This window comes from Cyprinodon tularosa, unplaced genomic scaffold (assembly GCF_016077235.1).
Source record: "Cyprinodon tularosa strain WSP-4 unplaced genomic scaffold, ASM1607723v1 ctg76, whole genome shotgun sequence".
NCBI lineage: Eukaryota > Metazoa > Chordata > Actinopteri > Cyprinodontiformes > Cyprinodontidae > Cyprinodon > Cyprinodon tularosa.
The window spans coordinates 1,674,669-1,698,383 of NW_024039518.1; the positions used below are offsets into that span (position 1 = coordinate 1,674,669).

At 39.0% G+C, this 23,715-nt stretch overlaps 2 protein-coding genes across 5 annotated transcripts; both read right to left on the reverse strand.

Moving 5' to 3' along the window:
* Positions 1–251: 251 nt before the first annotated feature.
* On the reverse strand, positions 252–8,683 carry LOC119773359 (leishmanolysin-like peptidase 2). Of its 2 annotated transcripts, none has more exons than XM_038270331.1 (15): positions 8,513–8,683; positions 6,961–7,321; positions 6,798–6,891; positions 5,623–5,674; positions 5,397–5,516; positions 4,970–5,095; positions 4,784–4,868; positions 4,495–4,637; positions 4,243–4,420; positions 4,103–4,169; positions 3,922–4,018; positions 3,659–3,763; positions 2,438–2,569; positions 696–805; positions 252–614 (listed from the first exon to the last, which is right to left on the reverse strand). In XM_038270331.1, the coding sequence occupies exons 1-15, from the start codon at positions 8,552–8,554 to the stop codon at positions 428–430; spliced, it is 1,899 nt and encodes a 632-aa protein (XP_038126259.1). In that variant the 5' UTR covers positions 8,555–8,683; the 3' UTR covers positions 252–427. The 2 variants fall into 2 exon arrangements, with proteins under 2 accessions (XP_038126259.1, XP_038126258.1); XM_038270330.1 differs by having other exon boundaries at positions 5,367–5,516.
* A 49-nt stretch (positions 8,684–8,732) lies between these two features.
* Positions 8,733–22,024, reverse strand: lrp10 (low density lipoprotein receptor-related protein 10). 3 transcript variants are annotated; one of them, XM_038270328.1, is made up of 10 exons: positions 21,882–22,024; positions 18,747–18,928; positions 18,589–18,621; positions 17,985–18,129; positions 16,948–17,141; positions 16,332–16,864; positions 15,813–16,246; positions 14,535–14,732; positions 12,669–12,798; positions 8,733–10,603 (listed from the first exon to the last, which is right to left on the reverse strand). In XM_038270328.1, exons 2-10 carry the CDS (start codon positions 18,793–18,795, stop codon positions 9,950–9,952), a joined length of 2,370 nt encoding a protein of 789 aa, XP_038126256.1. In that variant the 5' UTR covers positions 18,796–18,928; positions 21,882–22,024; the 3' UTR covers positions 8,733–9,949. The 3 variants fall into 3 exon arrangements, with proteins under 3 accessions (XP_038126256.1, XP_038126254.1, XP_038126255.1); XM_038270326.1 differs by having other exon boundaries at positions 14,535–14,729; positions 15,810–16,246; XM_038270327.1 differs by having other exon boundaries at positions 14,535–14,729; positions 15,810–16,246; positions 21,877–21,919.
* Between the last annotated feature and the right edge of the window lie 1,691 nt (positions 22,025–23,715).

Consider the following 23,715-nt stretch of genomic DNA (forward strand, 5'->3'; position numbering starts at 1 on the left):
TGTCAAATTTAGGGGCTAATTAGATGACTTTACCTTCTAGAATAGACAACTAAAATCTAAATCTGTAGAATTGTATGACCCGTATCCACCGTTGTGATTAAGAAGATTGCAAACCAGTAGCCGCCATGTTGTTAAAAAGCCACATTTTTTGCCTTTTTATGATACGTTATTGGTCAATTGAACTCTAACAAATTAAAAAGAATGCCACCTTAGATAAGAGGTTATGAAACCCTCCAAAGGTGTAATTGAAGAAAGCTACCATGGTTGAAGTTGTGTAAGAGTACAAATCTGATCAGTGTTTATTAAATCAGGATCACAGTCTCTTCACATGGCTTTCAGTCAATGGCTGTGAAATGGGAAACATACATATTTTAGCAATAGGCTAACACACAAACAAATACAGTTCCTTTTCTCAAAGACAGGTTTTCTACAGGTTAACATGAGCCTCTGGAGCCACGGTGATGCGCCTGACCATGCAGGTCCTACACTTCCTGTACCAAACCAGCAGGACCACCAAGAAACACGCAGCAGCACTGAAGAAGAGAATGAAAGCCTGTGTGGGGGATCTGAGAGGAGACCAGGTGGCGGCATGGGCTAAAATCCCATCAGGGTTGCTGTAGGAAGACCAGACAAGTTTGTTCAGTAGAAGCGGCCTCTCCATGTAGAGCAGACAGTCTATCTGAGGTCATACTTGCCATGTGGAGCGAACAGAGGGTGAGTTTCCATCTTCCACAGGAGGAGAAACATCAGGGTAAAGACACAATCGCCTGTCAGGGCAAAACACTTCCCCTTGATATCCTTCAATCTGACAATATAAAAATACACATATAATTGAGATCTTGATTTACATTTATCATATTATACTCTAAAGTGTTTCCAGCTCAGTATACAGTTAAAGCTAAATATCTCAGTGATAGCACATCTTGTGATTTCCATATATATATATTTTTTATGTCTTTCTTTCCATAATGAACTAAAGAACAAAATAATATTTTCTTTTTTGCAGGAGCTGTTTTAAGCATATACATGAGATTAACCAGAAAAAGCTTTAATCTCTCCAGCTTCTACAGTTTTATCTCAACATCCTGGATATAAACTTCAGGACCAAGTTCTGCTTGATGGTGACCACTTTCCAACTTACTTGGATTTTAACTTGCGGTTCATCTAAAAGTCTTTGAATAAAGGTTTTTAACTCACTGTCTGTGTAAATTCATAAAGGTTCAGTTATCAGAACCTTTCAGAACATCCTTCTGCTTGCTGGACTCTTGTTTTTGCTGAGTGTCTTTGCAATACAGCTTAACTCTCCCCAACAGGTTTTGATCATTAAGAAAATAGTTATTTAAGGTAAGTTAATGCTAAGGTTATTTTGGTTCTTAACAATAGCTGTTTGAAGTCATTGATCTTTTTTAAAGTGCATCTGTGTAATGGATTTGCTTTGGCTGTACAGTGGATAGCAGTGGATGGCACTGCTGCCATGTTCTGTTTTAGGTATTTTAATGTGACTCTATAGGCTAATAGGCAGAGCTGCTTTCATTCTTCTTCAGTATTTTAAAATGTGGACCTTGTGCCTAAATTGATGTATTGTCATGTTTGTATTGATTTTGTAATTTATTTATTTTTTTTCCATTGTGAAAAAAATTTATTGAAAAACTGGCTACCACCTGAAACTACACATTTACTTAATTAGTTAAAGGTATAATGGAGGATATTGTTTTTCTGGGTGGATCATCAAAATAAGCGGTCCTCCTAATTGTCAATCATTCTGGTGATAAGTTTATGTAAGGCCATCCAGCATGCTCCTCCTTATTTTCACTTACAGGTGGAGAGTCTGATATAGTGGAAAAATTGCTAATCTTCTTTTGGAAAGTGAGCTTGTAGGAGCAATGCAAACAGCAACTTTAAAACAGCATGTGCTTGAGTTAAAATGGGCTCGTGCATGCTCTGGCATGCATTTCATAGGCGTTCCCTCTCGGTACAGAGTTGTGCATGTACTTTTATTTTTAAAAATGGAGGATGGCTCTTCTCAAAAATTCATTAAAAAAAATCCTCCACTATACCTTTCACTTTATAGCTACATGTATTCAATACATATATAGTGAGGTCATTATATCAGTTTTTAAATAAAACGATTATTTATAACATTAAATCCTTTAATCCATCACTCTAAACTATTTTCATCTATTTAATTGGAAATTCAATAATTCAGCGGTGAGTTTTACAAGTGTTTTAGATTAATAAATTAATTAATATTACATTGACTTATTTCATGCTACATATGTTTATTAAATGGGATTTTCATACTCTTATGAGTGATATATTTCGGCCTTCTATATACTGCAGAAATCACATCACTATGATTGTAAAAAAAAATCACATCTCACCCACTTCTAGAACCTCTGATTTAAAGGAATAAAAAAAATGACAGCAGTCATATTACCTGAATGGCTCCCCCTGCTGGACAGTCCATCCACTCAGAACCAGATACCTGGATCTGGTACCTGTTCAGTCCAGAGCACCTGTGTTTGTAACAGCGACCCTCAGCAGAGCTACTGATCCGAACAGTGCTTCCCTGGTCCACATGAAAGACAGAAGAAAATGCTTTTGATAAGTAATACATCTTCTTTTCTCGTTTACAGTGAGTGAATCTGGAACAATCTAGGAAATCTCTCTAAAATACCATTAGCTGCCCTCCAAGTATGCATAAAGGGATAAAAACAACTGAATCAGAAGCTGGTAATTTTTGTTTTTTTTTCCTAATTTATGGGACAGGTGTTAGATTTGTTGTTGCATTTTCATTTTGTTCTCCATAAGTCATTCAATACTGTTTTTTTATTTTACCCCTGTTTTACAAATGCATCTTGAATATTAATGATTAAATAAATATCAAATGAAACATAGAATACAAATATTTAGACGTAATCATAAAGTTAAACCAAAAAACAAGTTTTAAACATTTAATAAACAACCTGATAGAACTCAGTTTATATCTCTTATTTTTCTTTAAGGTTTTAAGACAAAGGATTATAAAAATATTTAGACTCCTTGAGCTTTTCTGCATTTTTCACATTACAACCACAAACATTGATGTATTTTATTGAAATGTTATGTGAAAGACCAACGCAAAGCGACATACAATTGTTAAGTAGAAAGAAAATTATACATGATTTAATTTTTTTTTACAAATAAAAAGTAAAAAGTGCAGGGCTAAAACATAATGGGTTAAAACGTAACGTATCCATGTGTTAGAAAGTCCAGAACAAAAAACAAAAAAAGCATCTGTCTCAAGATTTGAACACTGCTGTTCAAAAAATCCTCTCCAACCAATCTGACTGAGCTTGAGACGTTTTATAAAGAAGAATGGGCTGAAATATCAATTATTAGAAAGCTGGTAAAAACCAACCCTGAGAGACTTCTAACTGAAGTAAGGTGGTTCCTCAGGGTGACATAAATTTTTTTTTTTTTTTTAAACACCTTCTTCAGTTTTTTGTGTAAGAAAAAAAAGTTTCTACCTCCCAACTATATAGCACTTTCTGTTGGTCTTTCTTATACAATTCCATTAAAACATATTCACGTTTTTGTTTGTAATGTACAGAAAGTTCAGAGGTGTGAGTACTTTTGCAAGCTGTTGTATATAGATAGAAAAATAAATTCAACACACCTGTTTGATGACGCTAGAGAAGAAGCAGCGGCTGTCGAAGCCAAAAACTTCACCACTCCAGTTTTCTGCAGAATTTTTGGAGTTTTCTTCCTTCCAACATTCACTCTGGGTCACAAAGAAAAATAAATCAGAACAAATCATGAGAGTTCCAATCCAGCACACACACTTTGATATAATTGGCTGATTTTCAAAGGAAAATGATCTAAATATAATGAAAGGAAAACAACCCTGAGCTACAAACGTTGCTTATTGTCAGAACTTACTCTGTTCTCCAGGGGTTTATAGACCCGACAGCCTTCCAGGTACTGATCCGTCTGACACTTCCCCTTGTGGAGGTGAAGGAAGTGACATCCGACTCCACTAAAGAGCAATGATAAAAACATGCTTGAACAGAATGGATAAACTGTGTTCCTGCTTCAGACAGATCCAAGGTCAGAGATCTACCTTCCAGTACAGAAAAAGGATGAGTTGTCCTTGCAGGTCGACAGAGAACCAAATGAGGCTCCTTCACCTGAAAACATAAACTGTGTTCAACCTGGATCCACCTGTAGATCTGTACGATGGATCTCAGCCTCTCCTCTTACCGTCTCCCCAGACCAGACTCTGGGCCCGGCTCAGGTTCACAGAGTACCATCCTGTGTCCTGTAACGCCGCTAATGTGACTGGGTCGATCCGGACTGTGGATGGGTCTCCCAATGCTGCCGCCATGATGGACCCCTGCAGGACCCGGGACTCCCAGTGAGAGGAAACTTTTGCTTCATCCTGGAGAACGTAAAAGTTAAAGATAGGCATGGAGCATAATGGGTCAACATACACTGGTCTGAACTTCTCAGTACCAGGTTCTCCAGCGGTCCTCCCAGCTCAGGGTCAGCAGACATCAAGTGTCTCTGCAGCGCTGAGATGATGGTCGGAGTGTAAATCCTCATCTGTCCTATACTGTCTGAGTGAATCACCTTATTCCAAGGAGAACAGGAGGAACCTTTACTCCAAAGAGACAAAACCGAAGTTTTTGTAATAATTATCAGACCAATGGAGAAAAAAAAAGCACAACTACATTATATATAATTTTCCCTCCAACATCAAAGGAGCTAAATTTTTAAGGATGTAAGGAAACAGCCTGAAAACCTTGATTAGAGGATGAACAGTCTTGCCAGGAGTTGAAGAGATCCTTAGAGAACCCAAGAGCATGAAACATCTCATGGATCACAGTCTGGAGAGCAGATTATCAAACGTCATAACCACAATCACTAAACCATCAGACTGATCATTTCATGGGATTAGAGCTCAAACCATTCATCATTTTATTTAAACCTGGACTGTAGTCTGGTGGCTGTAAGCGGCTCCAGTCAGCCTGTCCCTGCAGAGGACCACCACAGCGGCCACAGGTCGTCCCTGGGTGTCCGTCTGGCAATGGGCAGCGTAGGCGAGGATGCTGGACTGAGAGAACAAAGAGTATTAAATTTGCACTTTCATTAGTAAGCCATAACATCTTAGACACTTAAGTATGAGGGCATTTAAGCTCTATTTAATAAATCAAATATATAATTGCTATGCAAGTGAATCCATGCTACCTAAAATCTAACATTCTGTTAGATGTTGATTACAATCCAGAAGCTAAACAAATAGTCTAAATTAAAGTACAGAATGCTTGCATGTGTCTGTGAAATGATCAAACATAAATATGATCAGAAGGATCATGGATCTTAACCTCTGCTCTACATTTATCAGTGGCTTGTACATGGATGTAAACCAGGAAGTCTGTGTCGGGAAGCCCGGCTCCTCCAGGTCTGACAATGGTCCTGAGTGAAGAATTGGCCTCTGGGTAAACCTCACAGCCAGACAGATGCTCATCTGGGATCTGTTTGTGCAGAGTGAAGGTAAAAACAGCTGGAGTATCAGGTCTGATAATATCTAAGAGAAAAACAGATGAGTTATTGAATTAGAAAAATAAAAACTCTGCTTACTGTGACATCCAGACAGGTTTCACCTCTGTAGTTTTTGTTGGCTTTTCCACATCTGGGATAAAAGAAAAAGGTTAGTGAATTAAATTCATTAAATCAAAAAGAAAGTCAGTCCTTAGGGGCTGGTGTCCCGCATGTTTTGCACGCTTCAGATGGTTCAGCATAGGATAATCAAACACTCTGGGCATGCTGTAGCCTCCTGCAGAACTTGACGACAGGCTGAGGAGGAGATTTATGCACCAAGTCAGTTGGAGAAGCGATCGATCTGAAACTAGCAGGACCTTTGCTGCTTAAAAATGGAATTGCCCAACTCTGCTTTGTGACACAGCTTTAGCTCCTCTAAAAAGGCTTTCCACTGGGCGCCTATCAAATCTCTTTCCTGGATGTTCCAAAAAAGTTAAAAAACAATCTACTGGACTTTGTTTCCAAGTTTGAAGATGTTTTGCTTCCCATCCAGAAAGCTTTTTCAATTAAAAATGTAAGAAATAGCGCTGAGTTCGAGGTTTTATACAGTAGCTCAAAAAGGCTTGTTTTTGTTTAGAAAACATGCAAATTGAAACTGACGAATGGGTCCACCCCTTTGGAATGGGGATCGGTTGGCTTCTTAGTTACCCTGCAATGAGCCATACTTGTCTATATCTCTGAAAGGGGGGTCGTTAAAAGGAATTGTCGGCCTGGCTGAACAGGTGAGGTCTTCTGCTCCTATGTAAAGGGGTTGGGGTTGCGATGATAGTAGGAAGGGATGAACTCTGTTGCTGTGTTGTAGGTTTTTGAAAGCTGAAATCTGAGTCCGCTCTCTCTGTTTAAGGTTGTTTTTCTTCACGCCCCTTCCAAACCACCTTTTTTCTTTTTACCAAAATGTGAACATTCGGGTCCTCAAAAGAATGTCCTTTGTCCATAATGTGTAGATGCACCGCAGAGTCTTGTCCCGAGGAGGTCACTCTTCTGTATTGGGCCATGCATCTTTCATGGATGGTTCATCATCCTGGAGAACATATCTCAGATGCTTTAAAGTCCAACACCGGTGCTCTATGCCGACTGCACTGGAATTCACTCAGAAAGACCCGTTCTTCCATAGATGCTTACAGAAGGAAATCACCTGGATCCAGTTTCTTATTCCAAAATATAAATTGCTGCTGGTTTTTGTTAGAGAAAAAGAGCAAACTGCAAATACAAACCTGTTGTAGTTCAGCAGGCTTGAGTTCCTCCAGACAAACTTGCAGTATTTATTGATGTCTCTGCTCAGCAGTAATGTCCCTACGGTTCTGTTCACTAACAGAAGGAAAAAGTTAGTTATCTTTATAAGTGCTGAATGTTAAAGTGTGTTTGTCAGATTTTTACCTGAAAGTAAAGAAGACACTACCCTCACAGCCTCTTCCACAGCTCTCCCCAGCCTCTCTTTCTCAACTGTAGGAAGAGGGTAACTTTCTGTAGTAGTCCAGGTTTTTATCCTGATTGGCTGCAAAAGGTTGGAAGGAGGATGGACTCCATCTTCCAGGATGCTCCTCTCTTTGACCCCCAGTCTGGTTTGATGTTCAGGGGTCAGCTGGAGCTTCTGCTCGGTTGTTGGTCTGACTCCAGCCTGCATGGAAGCGGCTCTAACTACTCTGACCTGAGCCTGAACTTGATCGAAAATACAGCCATGTTGGGCTGCAGGCATCTGCAAGCCTGTTAACACCAGCAGAGCCCATACCCAGATTATCTGGGGTTGGAGGAGAGGAAAGAATGAAAGATAAGTTAGTTTGGGCTTAATTATAAGAACAATGTGGATGTAGCTTATTATATGCTAAGAATAATAAACATTCAGCAGGATTTTAAATAAAGATTTATAAATAAAATACAAATTACATTTCAGAACATACAGAATAATTTATATAGATTTACCAAAATAGCAAATCCCCATTCGTAAGTTAATGGTTTCATTTATATTTATACAAAAATCCTCTTAAATTAAATCTTAAGAAATCTATGATTAATAAGGAAATTATGTTTAACTAGAGACAAGATAGCTTTTCATTTGTTTTGTCTTTTTTAATAATGTAAGTTTGTTTGATGATTTCTGTTGAAAATGGACCCAAGAAAGAAAAGTCTGTACTCTCAGACCAATGGTGACCCTTAAATACATAAAATAAGAAAAATCTCTAATTTTGTGCTTTGTAAATTAAATTAGCCTGTTACAGATTCCCTACTTTTTAATAACGGCTTATATTTTATTTTTTAAATAGGCTATTTCCTGATTTTATGAATCTAATTTTTATATTAATCTTATTAATTTTGCCTTTTAACAGGAGCACTTGGGATTACCCTGCATAGATGTGACAGTTTTGTGTAAATAAACTTTGAGCACTGAGCTAAAGTGAAACATAGAGGAGGCAACAGCATCCTGTGGGAATCCTCAAAGCAGGACATAGAGAAATACCGAAAAAGGAGGCTGTAGAAGGCTTCATATTGACTCATGAAGATGTAAAACATTATGCTTTGTACTTTTGAGGAACCTGCTTTTGGCTGCTGTTGTGTAAGCAATACCGAATAACCAGAAGTAAATAAAACTGGAAAAAAAGTAAAACAAAAAAGAAATATGACCCTATATATATAATGCAACAGTTCTGCAAAAATGAGAAGTTTATTTTTTATGGGAGGGCCCTACACTTTAAAACCAAAGTAAAAAATCTAGAAAGTCCAAACTGTCACCTCTTGTTTTGCCTTGAACTATGCATTAGCAATGTTTCCCTGTGAAAGCCTTGGTGTAAAATGCTGGAACTCATATGAATGTTCCTGCAAATGAGATCAAATGTTGCTTAAATTAGGTTCCATCTATTGTTTTATTAGCTAAATGAAGTTTGATGGATGCAGTAATGCTTGCATTAAAAGAGAAAAGACAGAGATCCCTTACCTGGGTTTTGATTGCAACATCCTCTGCTCCACATGGCTTCATTGCTCAACTTAAAGCAGGAAGTTTCTTCTGACTACATCTATTTCTCAACAGAGCTACTCTATGAGTTTGTTTGTGTTCATTTCCACAGGATCCCTGAATACAAAGAACAATGCAGCAACTCTTTCAGGTAATACCCGCCCCCCCATGCCACCCCCAACAAACAAACACCACACAACACTTAAAAGTGCAAATTGTTTAATCTCAGCCACATTTTTACTTATATACAGTGAGGTTGACCTTATTAAAGGCATAAAACCACTTTATTTATTTACCTAAATACATAGCAAATTTTAAAACTTCTGGCTACTCCACATCGACCCTAATACATTCAACGAAGCAAAAGTAAATTAAAACACGAAAAGAACTTAAAGGAGAAAAAAACAAAAACAACAAAGAACTGTAGTTTTCTGAAATTAAAAAACACCTTAAAATGCACGATAAGAACGTGAATGGCACACCAAAAGTCTCCTGTGTCAGAAAGCAATCTGGTCCTGTAAGATTTTGAGGTTATCTGGAGAATTTCGGGGGTCTCTTCATAGCCAGGGGGGAGGGGGGGGGGCACTTCACACCACACACACGGGAAACTAAACCAGGCACCGAAGAGATTGTCATCATAAACATTAACCTTGTGTTGCTTACATTCACCCACTCACTTCAACAGCTTTGCACTAAAACAATATTTGAAAAAGATTATTGCCAGCTTGCAGAGTACGCATGCATTATTTTTTTTTCCTAAAAGCTATAACGAAGCCACTAAAGTGTTGATACGTGCATCCACGTGAAGCAAATACGAGCCTGCGTGTGTTTCTGTGTGCAGTGTGGATTCAGGACGTCTTGATTTACTTAAAACTACAGGAAACTCCTTAAAAGGCACTTTAAATAGATGGGGAGAGATTTTTTTTTCCTGCTAATGTGTTTCAGCTAACCTCAGATTTGGGTGCGAGTGGCAGAAGTACGCAGACAGTTCACATATTGGCAATCGCGCCGCCATCGACGATTAAAATGCAGTCCCATTCACGCAGCTGCAACCACACAGATGCGAGGATTTCAGTCCGACAGTAACCTGCCTCAGTAGCTGGATGGGGGGGGAATCCTTCTGTGCAAAAGTCTCCCTTCTCTGCGCAGCCGAGCTTTATTTCCCTTAGTGCACGTCTAAAACTAATCAACATCTATGGCCGTCATCTACATCTTTAAGGGAGGTTCTCATAAAGAGTCCGAAAATTGATTTAAAGTGTCGACAAGTCAAACGATTTAAAAAGGCACCAGATGTGCACAAGGAGGATGAGTCTTACTGAGAGGGGGGGGGTCAGGGCGCTCCTGTGCTCAAAGTCAGATGTGGAAAGACTGGGTTTCATTTGTTAAGAGTGAGGGAGGGGGGAGGTGTGAGGAAGTCATTCAGGTGAGCATGGGAACATCATCCTCTGAGGTGGTGTCCTCAGACAGCGGGATTAGTAGCACGTCGTCATCTGAAGAAGAGGAGGAGGAGAAGGAGGGGGAGGCAGAGAGAGGCATGTAGTTGGTGGAGGAGGAGAAGGGGGAGGCTCTGAAGCGGGACATACTCAGGCCTATTGTGTGGAAGATGGAGGCCAGGGAGGGGCTGCTTGGGGGTACGGTGACAGGAGGAGTCTGAGGAGCAGACGCAGTGGGGGCTGGGGGAGCGTACGGAGGGGGTGGAGTGGAGAGGATGAGCGGCGGGGACAGCGGCAGGAGAGGGGCGGGAACTTCCTCCCACGCCGTCATCTGCTGCTGCTCTGCCTGAGCCAAAAGGCCAAGTTTCTGAGGCACCGGCTGGTTGACCGCCTCCACGGCCGACGAGGATCTGGCGGGAGAGGACTGGGTCGCTTCCTGGTTGGAGGAGGCGGAGTTCCCCTCCTGCTGGTTGGAGCTGGAGCTCTGATTCTGTCGGCTGGAAGTTCTGGGGATGAGGCCCCACCTCCGCATGCGGCGAATGGCCCGGCGGACGAAACGCGGCCTGCGTCTGCGGTGCGGCGAGCTGGAGGTGTCCTGACGGAGGAGCTGGAGGATTCCCCTCAAAGAAAGAGACGCAGCCTGGCAGAGGAGAAAACAGACACGCACCGTGGTTAAAAACACAGCAACAAAAGAACCTAATTCCATTTTCTCTATTCACCAAACATTGATGAGCAAGTTAGAACACTGCTATGGGTTTAATCCACTGGAAGACCCCACCTCCTCCAACCACTTATCTCCACCAGAAATAAGCACATATCATCAACTTACGCTTTATTAACAGCTTAATGAGGATAATTATGTCTGTGCAGTAAAAAAATAAATAAAATAGGTAGATTATAAACATAATTTAAACTAAGCTAAAATTTCAATACCATAATTTTTTCTGCATTCTGAAATCTTTCCATTAGCTATTAGCTAAAAATCATCATAACGGGAATAAATGCTTGAAAACTGCATATAAATATATACAGTCAGAAAATGTGATATTGAGGAAATACAAATATTATGAATGATTTTTCTTTTTCTTCAATAAGAAATGATTTTGTGAGTTTTTCAGATGGACCTGTTTACAATCTACATACATTTCACTTCTTGCGGGCTGCTATCCTGCAACTTTTAGAGGTGTCCTTGGTTTACACACCTAAATCAAGTAAGTAGTAATTAAGGTTTAGAGAACATAAATGCTGATTTATTAATTCTGAGTCAACGTGAGTCATAGAAGCTCTTCAGCTTTGTGTTAAAATGGATTGGTTCCTCCCCAGTATCGCCACAAGATAAGGAATACAGACAGATTTGTAACAGGCTTGATAATTTTGGTTATTATTTCACAAAAAACTATTAGGAAAACTTACTGATTGATAGATTGTACCCAATATGATAGATCCGTTGTTAGTCTTGTGAAAAGTGTTTCTATTAATCTATAGCCTGTTTCACTCATATTCACTTAAATCATATGTATCATTTATAGATACAGGGGCGACAGTGGCATTGGATGTAGGAGTTTGCCCTGAAATCGGAGGGTTGACGGTTCAAGCCCCGACTCCGACTTTCAGTGTCGTTGTGTCCTTGGGCAAGACACTTCACCTGCACCGTCTACTGATGGTGGTCAGAGGGCCCGGTGACGCCAGTGTACGGCAGCCCCGCTTCTGTCAGTGAGCTCCAGGGCAGCTGTGGCTACAATGTAGCTTGCCACCATCAGTGTGTGAGTGTGTGTGTGAATGGGTGAATGAATGTAGTGTAAAGCGCTTTGGTCAAGTCTCCTAACTTGAATAAAGGCGCTATATAAGTACAGGCCATTTACCATTTACCATAGATGTTGACGTTACCACTTCAAAGAAGAGTAAGCAACCTAAATATCCTTTTCTACCAACATAATGGGTGGTGAGTATGAGTAGATGTAGTCTTACAAATACTTACCTCTTTACATCTGTATTTATTGAACCGTATGTATTGCACTGTGTATAACTGTGCATGTAACTAGTATATTCATATATTCTTTAATATTTTTAGTTAATGCTAGGTAGAAGCAGAGCAGGATGTGATATTGAAGATCTGTTATCTATTTTTCTCCAATTTAGTATTGTTCACTGATGTCTCTGGCAATGCTAGTGTTAGCGGCTAACTTCCCTTGAACTAGTTAATTAAACTGATTTTAACTGTATTATGAAACAGTAATGGATTGTATGTAATAACAAATGTTATTTAATGGTTTTATTTGACTGGTTTGGACTTTAGTAGACTGTGTTTTTTTAGTATATGAACTTAGCACCTTTACCTTTTAAAGTCCCTTCAGTCTGTATTTATTGTGACCTGGTCCTATTTAATAAAAGTTGAATAGAGCATTGGTTCCAAAAGTTGGGGTCGTGACCCCTGATCAACAAGTATGGGGTCTTGAGATCCTCTATAGAAGTTAAAGACAGAACTGAAGGAGGATATTTAAGTTTTTAAAGACATTAAAACATCACTAAGAAATAAATGATCAAACCCATAGTTTGTGTCATGAAAGCATTCTGAATAGAGGCCATGTCAGACGGTTTTAATACCATCAGGTAATCATCAACTGAAACTGCTTGAGAAGCTTGATCAGGTCCAAAACAAATGTTGATACAAGACAAATATCACATGTGTTGTCCTGCTCCCTGACCTCATTGGGACTCTCTGTGGGGAAGTCCTCCACTGGAGGGATGATGCCCTGGGCGATCAGCTGGCCGTAGGACGGAGGAGCCTGCTGCTGGATCATCTGAGCTTCCATACGGCTTATCGGAGCAAACATGCTGCAACAAGAAAAACCACAGGAATTTTAGGAGTTCATATGATGGCAGCGATGTTAAATCTTTATTTCATTTATGCTTTAGAGGTAAACAAATCAGAAATCACAAAAACTGTGCCTTTAACTTTGCTTAGTAGCCTTCTGAGATGTAATTTCGTGTTTGTGCAGCTCCCCTTTTGCGTAGCTAAGATTTTGGTAGCTCTGATGATTTAGTAAGAAGTGCTTTACATTTTTATAAGCATACTCATCCAGCCCCGTGGGTCTGACAGGCCTGAACATGACGCACTTCTCCCGTATTTCTTCAGTGTTTGACTGCAGTGTGCTGATAGAGCTGGGAGGTTTAACCAGCGGCTCTACTGGAAAGCTAAGCCTGAATCACCTGATTCAAATGATCAACCTGAACTTTAAGCATCAGAAATTATCTTTTAGGTTAAGTAAAAACAAATTAGCTAGCTGAGTCAAATAAAAAAAATTGATCACACAAGGTTCCCTCACAATTAAAAAAAAATCGTTGCTTTCCAGGATGTATTTAGTACTTAGATTTTTTTCATAAATATTTATAATAAAGCTTACAATATTTTATTTATGTTAGATAATAAATTATTATCAAACACCTCACCAGTGTTTTCTTACTCTAACCTAAAGGTCTTTCATTCTCATATTTCCATGGTGCTTGTGGTATTTTGGTGATAATAAGCATTCCCTTTAACCTCCAGTCAAGTATTATGGCTTCAGAAAAGTTTCATTTAGGTCTCATCTAACCACATAAAGTTCTCTTTACAGTTTTTCTTAAATTTGATTTTATTTCTAAGCCAGAAAAGATATTTTATCTGGGGAAAATTTTATTTCAAGACTAAAACCTCCCATAGAATAGTTTCACATGTATGCAATGAATTCACAGTAACTAAATATGTCTAAAAAGAGCAATAAACAACTAAATCTTTTTTAGATCTCTCAATTTATTCAAATATCTGATTTAATCAATAAAGCTGTTCCTGAGTTATTATGTTTTACTCTTTTCTTGTGATTTTTGCAAAGTCACAATGGGGAGGAAAAGGAACTTTATGAAACGTTGAGTGCGTATGTTTCAAGTGTGACTCAAATAGTCACATTTGAAAAGGGAACAAGTAGTTTTTATTAAACCACATGAAAAAATAGGTAGGAGTGCGGACGTTCCTGTTGGTGTAGAAGGTTTAAATATGAGTTAAGGATAAAAGGAGGGAAGGAAGCCAGAAAAGGAAGAAAAACAAAGAAAGAAAGGAAAAAACAAGGCAGAAAGGAAGGAAACAATGAGGGAATCAAGAGGAAACAAAGTAAAGCCAGGAAAAGAAGAAAAGTTACATTGGGGGGAAACATTTATGTAAAGATGTAAGGAGGAGAGGAGAGAAGGATATAAGGAATACAAGGAATGACAGAAGGCAGGAATCAAGCATACACAGGAGGGGTATATGCAAGACCAGTGGGAAGGACATAAAGTAGAAAAGAGGAAAAAAGGAAAACTTAATAGAAACAATAAAGGAATGAGAACAGAGAAAGGATGGATGAAAGGATAATCATTAATCAAAAAGTAAAGGAGTCTAGAAATCCTAATATTTACTGATACTTTTGTTTTGTTTTCTTCACACCCATCCAGACCTTAAAGCCCTGAAATCAACCTGCCAACCCTTCCATCCCACACAGCAAACCCAGACCCAGCCTGGTCAGAAAGAATTTCTCTATGGGTCACAGAGAAGAACCTACCTGTACTCTCTGGTCCTGAGCGAGTACAGTTTACACGTGCAGCCCATGGCGATGACCAGCAGCAGTCCGCAGATGAGGCTGCCCACCGTTGCCGCGGTGATGACCTTGCGAGGAAGCATGACGGTGCAGTCGAGCTCGTCGGTGCCGTCTTTACAGTCCACCTGGCCGTCGCAGCGCCAGCTCTCGAACACACACCTGCAGCGGGGACAAAGGGCTGAGTGTTATCAAAGTATGCAGCAGAAACATTGCTGAGAGATTCCCCCTCCATGTGCGCGGCGGGGCTCAACAGCATTAGAGATACAACCCAGTTTATAAACTGAAAGCAGGTCAATAAATCCTCACGTCACATTTCTTCTCTTTAAAGTGACGCCATTAGGTGGTTTTGATTTTAATCTTCGTCATAAGGCAACCTTTGCTTTCAACCATATTTATGATTGCTTTATAAACTAGCCAATCTGCAGCGCTGCCCGTCTATAAAATAAAAGGAAGGGAGACGAAACAGAAACTAATTTTTAATCAAGAAAAGTGCCTAAAAATCAAATATTTTCAGTTTTCAAATTTGAATCAACCCATGTCAGTCCATTTTAAGCCTTGTTTCCAGAGAGCCGCCGAATAAAATTGAGCCTGATCGGCCCTGATCTATGAACCATCGATCTGCACCTAACAGTTGGATGACTGACACTAGCAGGCTGTGTTCTTAGTCACTTCTATTACTAAGAGAAGCTTTCTATTATAATTGTGCTCAACACTTACATAAGAGCCTGAGGATAGTTTAATGTGTAACCAGAATAATTATGTTGTTTAGTTTGTCTCTCTCACACAGTTTGAGACTCACATATAGTCCTTATTCTGCTAAAGGCTGAATTATAGTTAGATTAAATGAAGTAAAAGATGTACCAATCCAACATTTTAACCATAAATATAAGTATGGCATTTTAATTCATTTAATATTATTTTAATATTATTTTTTTGAATGAGTGAAGAAAGAAAAAAAATCAACTCACTTAATATGAGATAAGAAAACAGATAAAAAGTGTAGCTTGTTATTTATAGTTTTTAAATAGATCCTAATTTGCAATGACAGGTTATTTCTGTACAAACGTTTCTATTTGAAAATGGCAAAAAATTCTCTGATGGATCATTTTAACAAACTAAAATCTGCAAAAAGAAGAAATATAACAAAGAGATGTCAAAAAGCCAGAACCTGCAGAAAGTGACATCTTTTAACACGTTACTATGTTTGTTTTTTAAAGCAGTGTATAAATGGTAACTGACCGATTGCTGTCACAATGGAAGGTCCCAGGCTGACAGACGCTGCAGTCCTTCTCGTCGCTACCGTCTGTGCAATACAGCTGGTAGTTGCACCGCTCCGTCACTGGGTAACACACCGGCGTGCCTGTGTAGCGTCTGGACGCCACCGCCCCCTGTGTCATCAGCCCGCATGCAAACTGGTTCTCGCTGCAGCCTCTGCACCCCAGCTCGTCCCTCCCGGTCTCAGGGCAGTCCCACTTCCCATCGCAGCGTTGCTCCTTGGTGAAGCAGCCCCCTGATGATCCCCCGCACCGAGTCTCCGACGGTGGGCAGTAGTTGCCCACGTGGAAGGTGGCTTTAAAACCGGTCACCATGGATTCGGCAGCTTTGTCAAAAACCAGCGACATGAGCCCGGTGTGGGACTCTACTTTGACAGATTTGCCATTGAAAACACTGGTGATCTGTAGAAATGCAAAAAGATGTATCAGAAGATTAAAAAGAAAAAAGGCGTGAGCTCCTAGAAATGGATCTGTGACGTAAACTCACATTTTTGATGGCTTCTCCTTTGCCCTCCCCTTGGTTGTAGACAGTGATTCTGTCAAAGTGGCCCAGCATAATGCGATGCAGGTCGAGTCTCAGCGGCCTGGAGTCCTCGGGGTCCAGGGTCCAGATACAGGTCATTGTGCCAAAAACAGATGACGGAGCAGCAAAGGTCCCGTAAAAGGTCTGAAAAAGGCCTCCGCAGGGCCACTCAATGGGAGTAGGTGTGACAGCAAGCTCTTTCTGAGTGGGCTGGTCCCTGGGCCGTGGCCACGTTTCAGGGAAGGTGTAGCGCTCCGTAGATCTGACCCAGCTTTTGTCATTGGTCCTGCTGTTGTCAGAGTCCAGGCCTATGATTCTGTCCGTGTAACTCACAGGTTTAACTTCTGGGTAGTCCACATAATCGTCACAGCCCACCTCATCTAAGCCGCTGTGGAGGCCGTCACCGAGACACTCCACCTGCCCGTTACAGCGCCAGGAGAGCGGGAGGCACCGACCTTCGGGGCATCGGAACGACGTGTCTGGGCAGTCCCCTGAGTCTGAAGGTTAAACATACATTAATAATTAGAACATATATACTGTGACCTTAAGATACGAAAACCTGAGTGCCCCACTGCCGTACCTCTGGCGTAGCTTAGGATAAATAATGATACAGGGAACTCTTGGGGAGAGAAGTGGTGCATCAGGGTTATATTTCCCCCTGGAAACTCCAGCGGCTGAGGCAGCTTGCTGCCACAGAGGACATGCGGTTCTCCTCCAACCGATGATTTTATAGACAAGTATTCTTTTTCGCATCGCACAGAGAACTGAGAAAAGCTGAGGAAATATGTGGAAAGAGAAAAACGGCAATTAACAGTCAGCTCCATAACCTGCAGTAGAGATACATTTTCTTTTAACATTTACTCAAAAAAAAAAAATGGCTTCATGATTGATGTTATCACATGTAGCTGAAACAGATTTTAAAATCTAATCTTTCTCATCCAAGCCGCAAAAACAATCTAATGTCTCAATATATTAATACATCAAAAGTTCAACATTTTTCAATAATTAAGTTTGAAAAAGTGAAGCTCCGAAGGATTGGTCGAACTCACAGAGACACATATTTCCGGTTCAATACCAAAAATAAATAAACAATACATTTCAGTTCTTATTTTGAACATAGGAGCAGTACTTTATAGTTGTGTTTTACACCAGCTGCACAGCTTTACAGAGACGCTGATTTATTTTCCAGCAGGACGGGAATAGAAATGTAAGATCCATCACTCTGCATCCCTGAATCTAAATAATATATTGGCTTTATGCTTTTATTAGATTCACAGATATATTAGCAATTTTCAGTGATGTTCTAATGTATGTATTCATTTATTTTTAACGTGAGCTTGGATAATTATTGTAACATTTTGTCACATATAACACAAAAATTATAGTCTTATTGTCCTTATTATCATGTTATTGTTCCTCATGTTCTGTTCACAACAAAAGATTTGATTGAAATCAATCAATTAAAATAAAAGTCAGTGAATAATTATATTACATATAACTAAAAAACATTGAAAATAAAAACAGATGTTTTTTTTCTGCCAAAGTAAAGCAGCTGTTTCAACAATATCAGGCGAAATCTTTACTTCACAAATAAATTAAACTTTTCAGCATCTGTACCTGAGAATAATAGGTTCATCTTCCGAACCCTTAATGACCCAGCAGTCAAAGGTATATCCAAAGTGGTAGGACCAGCTGTGGTAGGCAGAACTCCTGATCTCCCCTACTTTACTGTCGATGACCTGAGGAGCGCGGCCACAATGGGCTGGAGAACAGTAAACAACAACAGTTAAAAGAGACAGCACTGCTAAACAAAATAAATCAGAAAGAATCAGAAATATGTTTATAATGATCCAAAAAAATCTAGAAAAAACATAAAGGAGGAGTTAAATAGAGGTAGGATTTAATCAGAGTTAATCTATATTCTACTCCTTTTCCAACAGGAAATGGCTGGGTTTTTTTTGTTTTTTTTTATTTATTCCTTTAGTTAACCAGGAAAAGTCCCATTTGTATTCCCTATTTGTATTGTATTATCTCAGTAATGCAGATTCACAAGCATGATTTCTAATCACATTGTTGTGGTTGCTTTTTATTTCATGCTTCATACAATTTATTGTTCATGCGTTAGAAGTGGAAATCTGAATTCAATTAGAACAAAAGCACCAAGAATATCGAATAATATCTAGCCAAAACATTTATTCTCTTTGAAATAGTTTAAACTTACAGGAGCAGTCTGCAGGCTCAAAATGACTGCATGCTGAAAAAGGAAACAAAGCAAAAAATGGAACCAGATTAATGGAACCAAAGTAAACAGATAACAGAGAAGCTCTGACTCCTGCATATGAAACACGAACAGAAGCCAACTTCGCTAATGTCACCCACCTGTTATGGAGACGATCAGGAGCGCACATAACGTGTTACTGGCTGTCATTGCTGCACCTCTGCTCTTTGAAAGGCTTTAAAATGGGTTAAAACTATGAAGACTTGGAAGGTTTAAAAGCAAATGTAAAAACAATGTCAGAGAAGTGCCATTTTAAGAGGGGGTGTGTTCAGGAAGACTTCACCTGAAAAGTGGAAGAAAAAGAAAAAATGAATCAGAGGCCTATTTAACCTGATAAAACAAAGTGAAAGGGTTACAAATATCCAGATTACTACACTAAGATCCATCTTTTACTTTCCCCTAAAGAAAATGTAATCCTTAATACAAAAATTACTTATTTAGAATATAAGATTGTGCAATTTTGCCATCTTCTGTTAAGCACAAATGAAATGTAATATCATTATTGAACTTCCATCTTTAGAAAACATCAAAAGCTATTTAAATCAAAATGGTAAGTGACAACACTCAGGTTAATTTAGCTCATCCTACATAAAATGGAGTTAACAAAGCTAAAGGAAAAGGTTGTGAAAATAAAATGAATGCATCTTTGCAAAAGCATAGAATAACATTGGTCAGAACATGTTTTAAAATTGTTATTAAGCTGTTCTGATCCTTTATGATTTACCTTCTTTATATATCCAACACCTCTTTACAAATGTTCCAAAATAGTAACAGCAAACAGAGGACACCTCGAGAGCATGATATAATAAGGTGTTTTCAGATAATACTGGACTGAGCATTAGGCTATGCTACAGCAATGTACCAAATGTAGGGAAAACAAGGAAGGCTGCTATTTTTCCAAGCTCTAAAAGATCAATTTATCATCCAGGAGCTTGTAAAAGGAATTATAATAATGAAAAAACTGATGTATCATATAAGGACTCCAAGGTGTCAAAAAATACAGGTATCTCCAAGGTAATAACGATAGAAAAACAAAAAAAAAAATCCATTTCAGTTTAGCATTATGCTGAGAAAAAGATGCATTAAGGTATTTGATTTAACATGACATGGCCATTTATAAAATACTAATAGGGCTGTGAGATAACAAATGTGTAATATTGCAGTTTTATTGTTAATTATTATCATTAGGATATCGACTGTGATTAACCCACCATTTCCTCAATATTCCATTTCAACATCACAAAGTCGCATAATGCATGACTCTGGTCTCTCCCTTCTTAAATGGTTGGTTTAATGGGTTGGTATAAATAAAGGTCACTATTAGGAAAAGGCAGTTAATGGCGACTGACATATTATACTCCAAACTTTTTTTTAAATGTAATGAACATTTTAGGTAATTATCCTAATATAAGTTCAAACTAACGATCAAGTTAAGAAAGTAGCTGTTTCATTACGAATTGAAAGAATGAACTAAAGTAACCTTTAAAAATAGTTATATTTATTAAAGCAGTTATTAATAATAATTAATAATTCATTTTAAAAAAGTTGCCATAAACAAAACGCAGCATTTGTTTTAGCATTATGGTGCATTACAGATGACAGGTGGTGAATAATGGCAATACATTCATCTAGACAACCCACTCACAATACTAAATAACAATGCAACATGCTTCAGAATAATTAAAGAATAATGCAATTCAAAGTCGTTACTACTTGTTTTTTTTCTATTTATTTATTTATTTCTGTAGAGAATAAGCCCACTGGGATGAAGCGTCTCATTTGCAAGGCTGTCCTCACAAATATACAACAAGAAAGGTCAGATACAGTAGAGCAAACAAAATAATATATGAAAAGATTGCTACATGCAGAAAAGAAACACAATCATAGACAATCACTCATTATAGAAGAGGATTAGGGCCACTGAAGAAAAAAAAAAGTTAACCGATTTTTAAATATTTCAGTTTAATATGAGGAAAAAAGTCAGAATTCTGACTTTAATCTCAGAATTCAGATTTTTTTCTCTGAATTCTGACTTTAATCTCAGATTTCTGAAAGCTAACAAACATGTTAGCATCAAGCGGCAGCCATGTCTGGCCCTCCCGAACAACTCACACCTTTGTCAGTGAAGCCGAGTGCTCCCATCTCCTCCTTCGTGGTGCCCATCTACATTAACATCCACAATTCTCAGATTAAAGTCATAATTCTGAGATTAAAGTCAGAATTCTGACCTTTTCTCCCATATTATACTGAAATGAAATTTTAAAATCTTTTTTTTTTTTTTTTTCAGTGGCCCTAACCCTCTTCCATACTCATTCACTCAACTGTCAACTACATAAAAAAAGAAGGCTTGTATAAATGTCGATAAAGATCTTTTTTTTAATACGGCTGCTGAACCTAAGGGACAAATAAATAAAGGGCGATAGGATTTTATATTTGAATGAAAATATTTTCCACTTCTTTGATTATTCTAAGGACAACAACATTTTCTCTTTTTTATTCAATAAATTAGCTGGACATGTATTGTCTGTTTTATTGAAAACAAACAAAAATGTATCAATAGTATAACTGGAAGCTGAAAGTCTAATAAAAGTAGAAAGCCAGTGATTACATGGTGTTAATCACAATTTTGGTTTATTTTGGGAGAAATACAGTTTTGTAAACAATGCTTCTTTCCTAGTAAAACCCATTTTCATTCAGATTAATAATTCAATATCTGTCCGACTTTCTGTTAACGGTGTTTATGGTATAAACACCAAAACACAATAGTTTTCCTGGCCCACGGGAAGGTGTGGTTATTTTTATCTCGTTAGCAAGCCAGACACAGCGATTTCCTTCCTATGATCTTCATGACAACATCGGTATAAAACAGGACTACCATTTCTGAAAATAAACCTAACAACCTCTACGTCTATTTATACAGTAGAGTTAACTTCTGTCTGCTCACAGTTTATTTCCTACTGACATGTATTTGTTATTTAACAAGACTTTGTCCCATGAGGCGAGATTAAAACAACAGTTTCGGTTTGAAGGATTAGCAAGCTAGCTTCTAGCAGCCTCAGTATTTTTTTTATCTTTACAGCTCGATTAACCGAAGTAATATCACACCAAACAGAGAGACGGATATCGAAAATTGGACACGTAACTTTTAAATACCCAATTAAATTACAACATGTAGGTCGGAATCGGTAGTGACGATGTTAAAATACAAACAAAATAGCAGGGAAAGAGTACCTTACCGAGCTGTCGGCCTTTCTTGTTGTCAAGTTCGAGAGCTACTTCCTGTTAGGCGGCTCGTGACGGGGTGGGCGGGGCTTGTGACGCACGTTCTTTTCACACTGGCCGGTTCTCACGAGAACGCGTGTCCGTACTCGCGTTCTCGTGAATTGAGAAACGGCCAGTAGTGTCTCCATTTTCAGTTCTTAAAAACATACACGCGGTGTATTCATTCAGATTTGTATTAACTATTTTTTTTTCCTTTTCCAAAAACTCTACTATTTTCAACAGCAGACTGGTTAAAGAGGCTGAGAAAGTTGAAATGTTCTACTTTTACCACTAGATGTCACTGTTAGCTGGAAAAAAGTTGCTGAACTTTTCATTCATAGAAATTATTGGTACTGTAAAACGAGAAAATAAAAGCATTATCTTAGTTTTCCTATAACTACAGAAATCAAACAAAATACTATATATTCATTTATATACTATATAATATTTTTTTATTTCTAAAGACCTTTTTCTCTGCGTTAGTAGTAAAAAATTGACTGCTGTCCTGTTACACAAATTCAAAAACATCAATATCATTAACTACAGTATGATCAGGTAAATAAAAATAAAGGTCAAATAAGCTAATAAACAACAAACTATCGATATTTAGAGTGGTTCTGGGTAGAGTTTAATAATGCTTGGGAATTAGGTTGTTGATATTTTTTAGTTATACTTTCTTATCAGGAAGCAGCACTAAACAGTTATAAAAAAGAAGGTGATATATGATTTTTACTTTAAAATGCAAATGATATATGCTTTTTATCTCATTTTGTGGTCAAATCAGAGGAGAAAAAGTTAGAATGAAGGTTTTATTTACTTTTTAAAAGTAACAACAACAACAAAAACCTTCCTTAAAACGCCACCTCAGTGTGGTGTAGTGGTTTCAGCTTTTAATGATTCAAGAGGCTATGTTGTTAGGGGCTTTAATGCCCCTGGTAGGGTATCCCAAGGCAAACAGTCTTTGAGGGAGGGGTTAGACAAAGAGCTGTTCAAAAGCCTCCATGATGACAAAGAAATCAAGGCACGTGGCTGGGGTTTAGCCCGGCAAATGCCTGGTGGTCAGGTTCTTGCTTGCAGGTCCCGGCCGGGGAACCATTAAGGTCCAGTGTAGAGAGGAGTGTGCAGCAGCCAAAGGTGGAGGCTTGATGACCTGTTCCGTGGATGCTTAATCTGGCTCTGGGGACGTGGAATGTCACCTCTCTGGAGGGGACTCTGAGCTTGAGTGGGAGGTGGAGCGACAGCAGCTAGAAAGAGTTACATGGGAAACACACATAGCATGGGCTCTGGAACCCAGCTGTTTTAGAGAGGCTGGACTACCTTCTGCTATAGCGTGGACCACGGGGAGAGGTGGAGGTCAGGGGTGGGTCTACTTGTCTCCCCCAGCTCAGCCATCCTGTAATGGAGTTTAGCCCGGTGGACGAGAGGGTTACGTCCCTTTGCCTTCGGGTAGGGGGCAGGTCTCTGTCTCAGCCTAAGGGCCTGCTACATCAGTCTCAGGTATTAATAGTATTCCTGGGGGGGGCTGTTGGATAGTGCCCCTCCTGATGAGTCCATCATTCTGCTGGCTATGTGGATAACAACAGTGAATCCTGGAGGAGTGTGATCGGGATGAACAACCCCCCCAGCTCTGAACCCGAATGCTGTGTCATTATTGGACATTTGTGCAAGTCACAGATGTCCATCATGAGCGCCATGTTCAAGCATGAGGATGTCCACTGGTGCAATTGGCACTAGGACACCCTCCTGTAAAGTTCACCGATCAACTTTGTTGTTGTATCTTCTCACATTGTCTTGTCTCACCTGGTGGGG

Coding starts and splice junctions, on each gene's coding strand:
- LOC119773359 (XM_038270330.1), bottom strand. CDS start 8,554: ATGAAGCCATGTGGAGCAGAGGATGTTGCAATCAAAACCCAG. Junction 2,570..3,658: donor TCTCTAGCGTCATCAAACAG/GTGTGTTGAATT, acceptor CATGTGGACCAG/GGAAGCACTGTTCGGATCAG. Junction 615..695: donor CCCTCTGTTCGCTCCACATG/GCAAGTATGACC, acceptor GTCTTCCTACAG/CAACCCTGATGGGATTTTAG.
- lrp10 (XM_038270328.1), bottom strand. CDS start 18,795: ATGACAGCCAGTAACACGTTATGTGCGCTCCTGATCGTCTCCATAACA. Junction 17,142..17,984: donor GATGAACCTATTATTCTCAG/GTACAGATGCTG, acceptor ATATTTCCTCAG/CTTTTCTCAGTTCTCTGTGC. Junction 16,865..16,947: donor TATCCTAAGCTACGCCAGAG/GTACGGCAGTGG, acceptor TTTAACCTTCAG/ACTCAGGGGACTGCCCAGAC.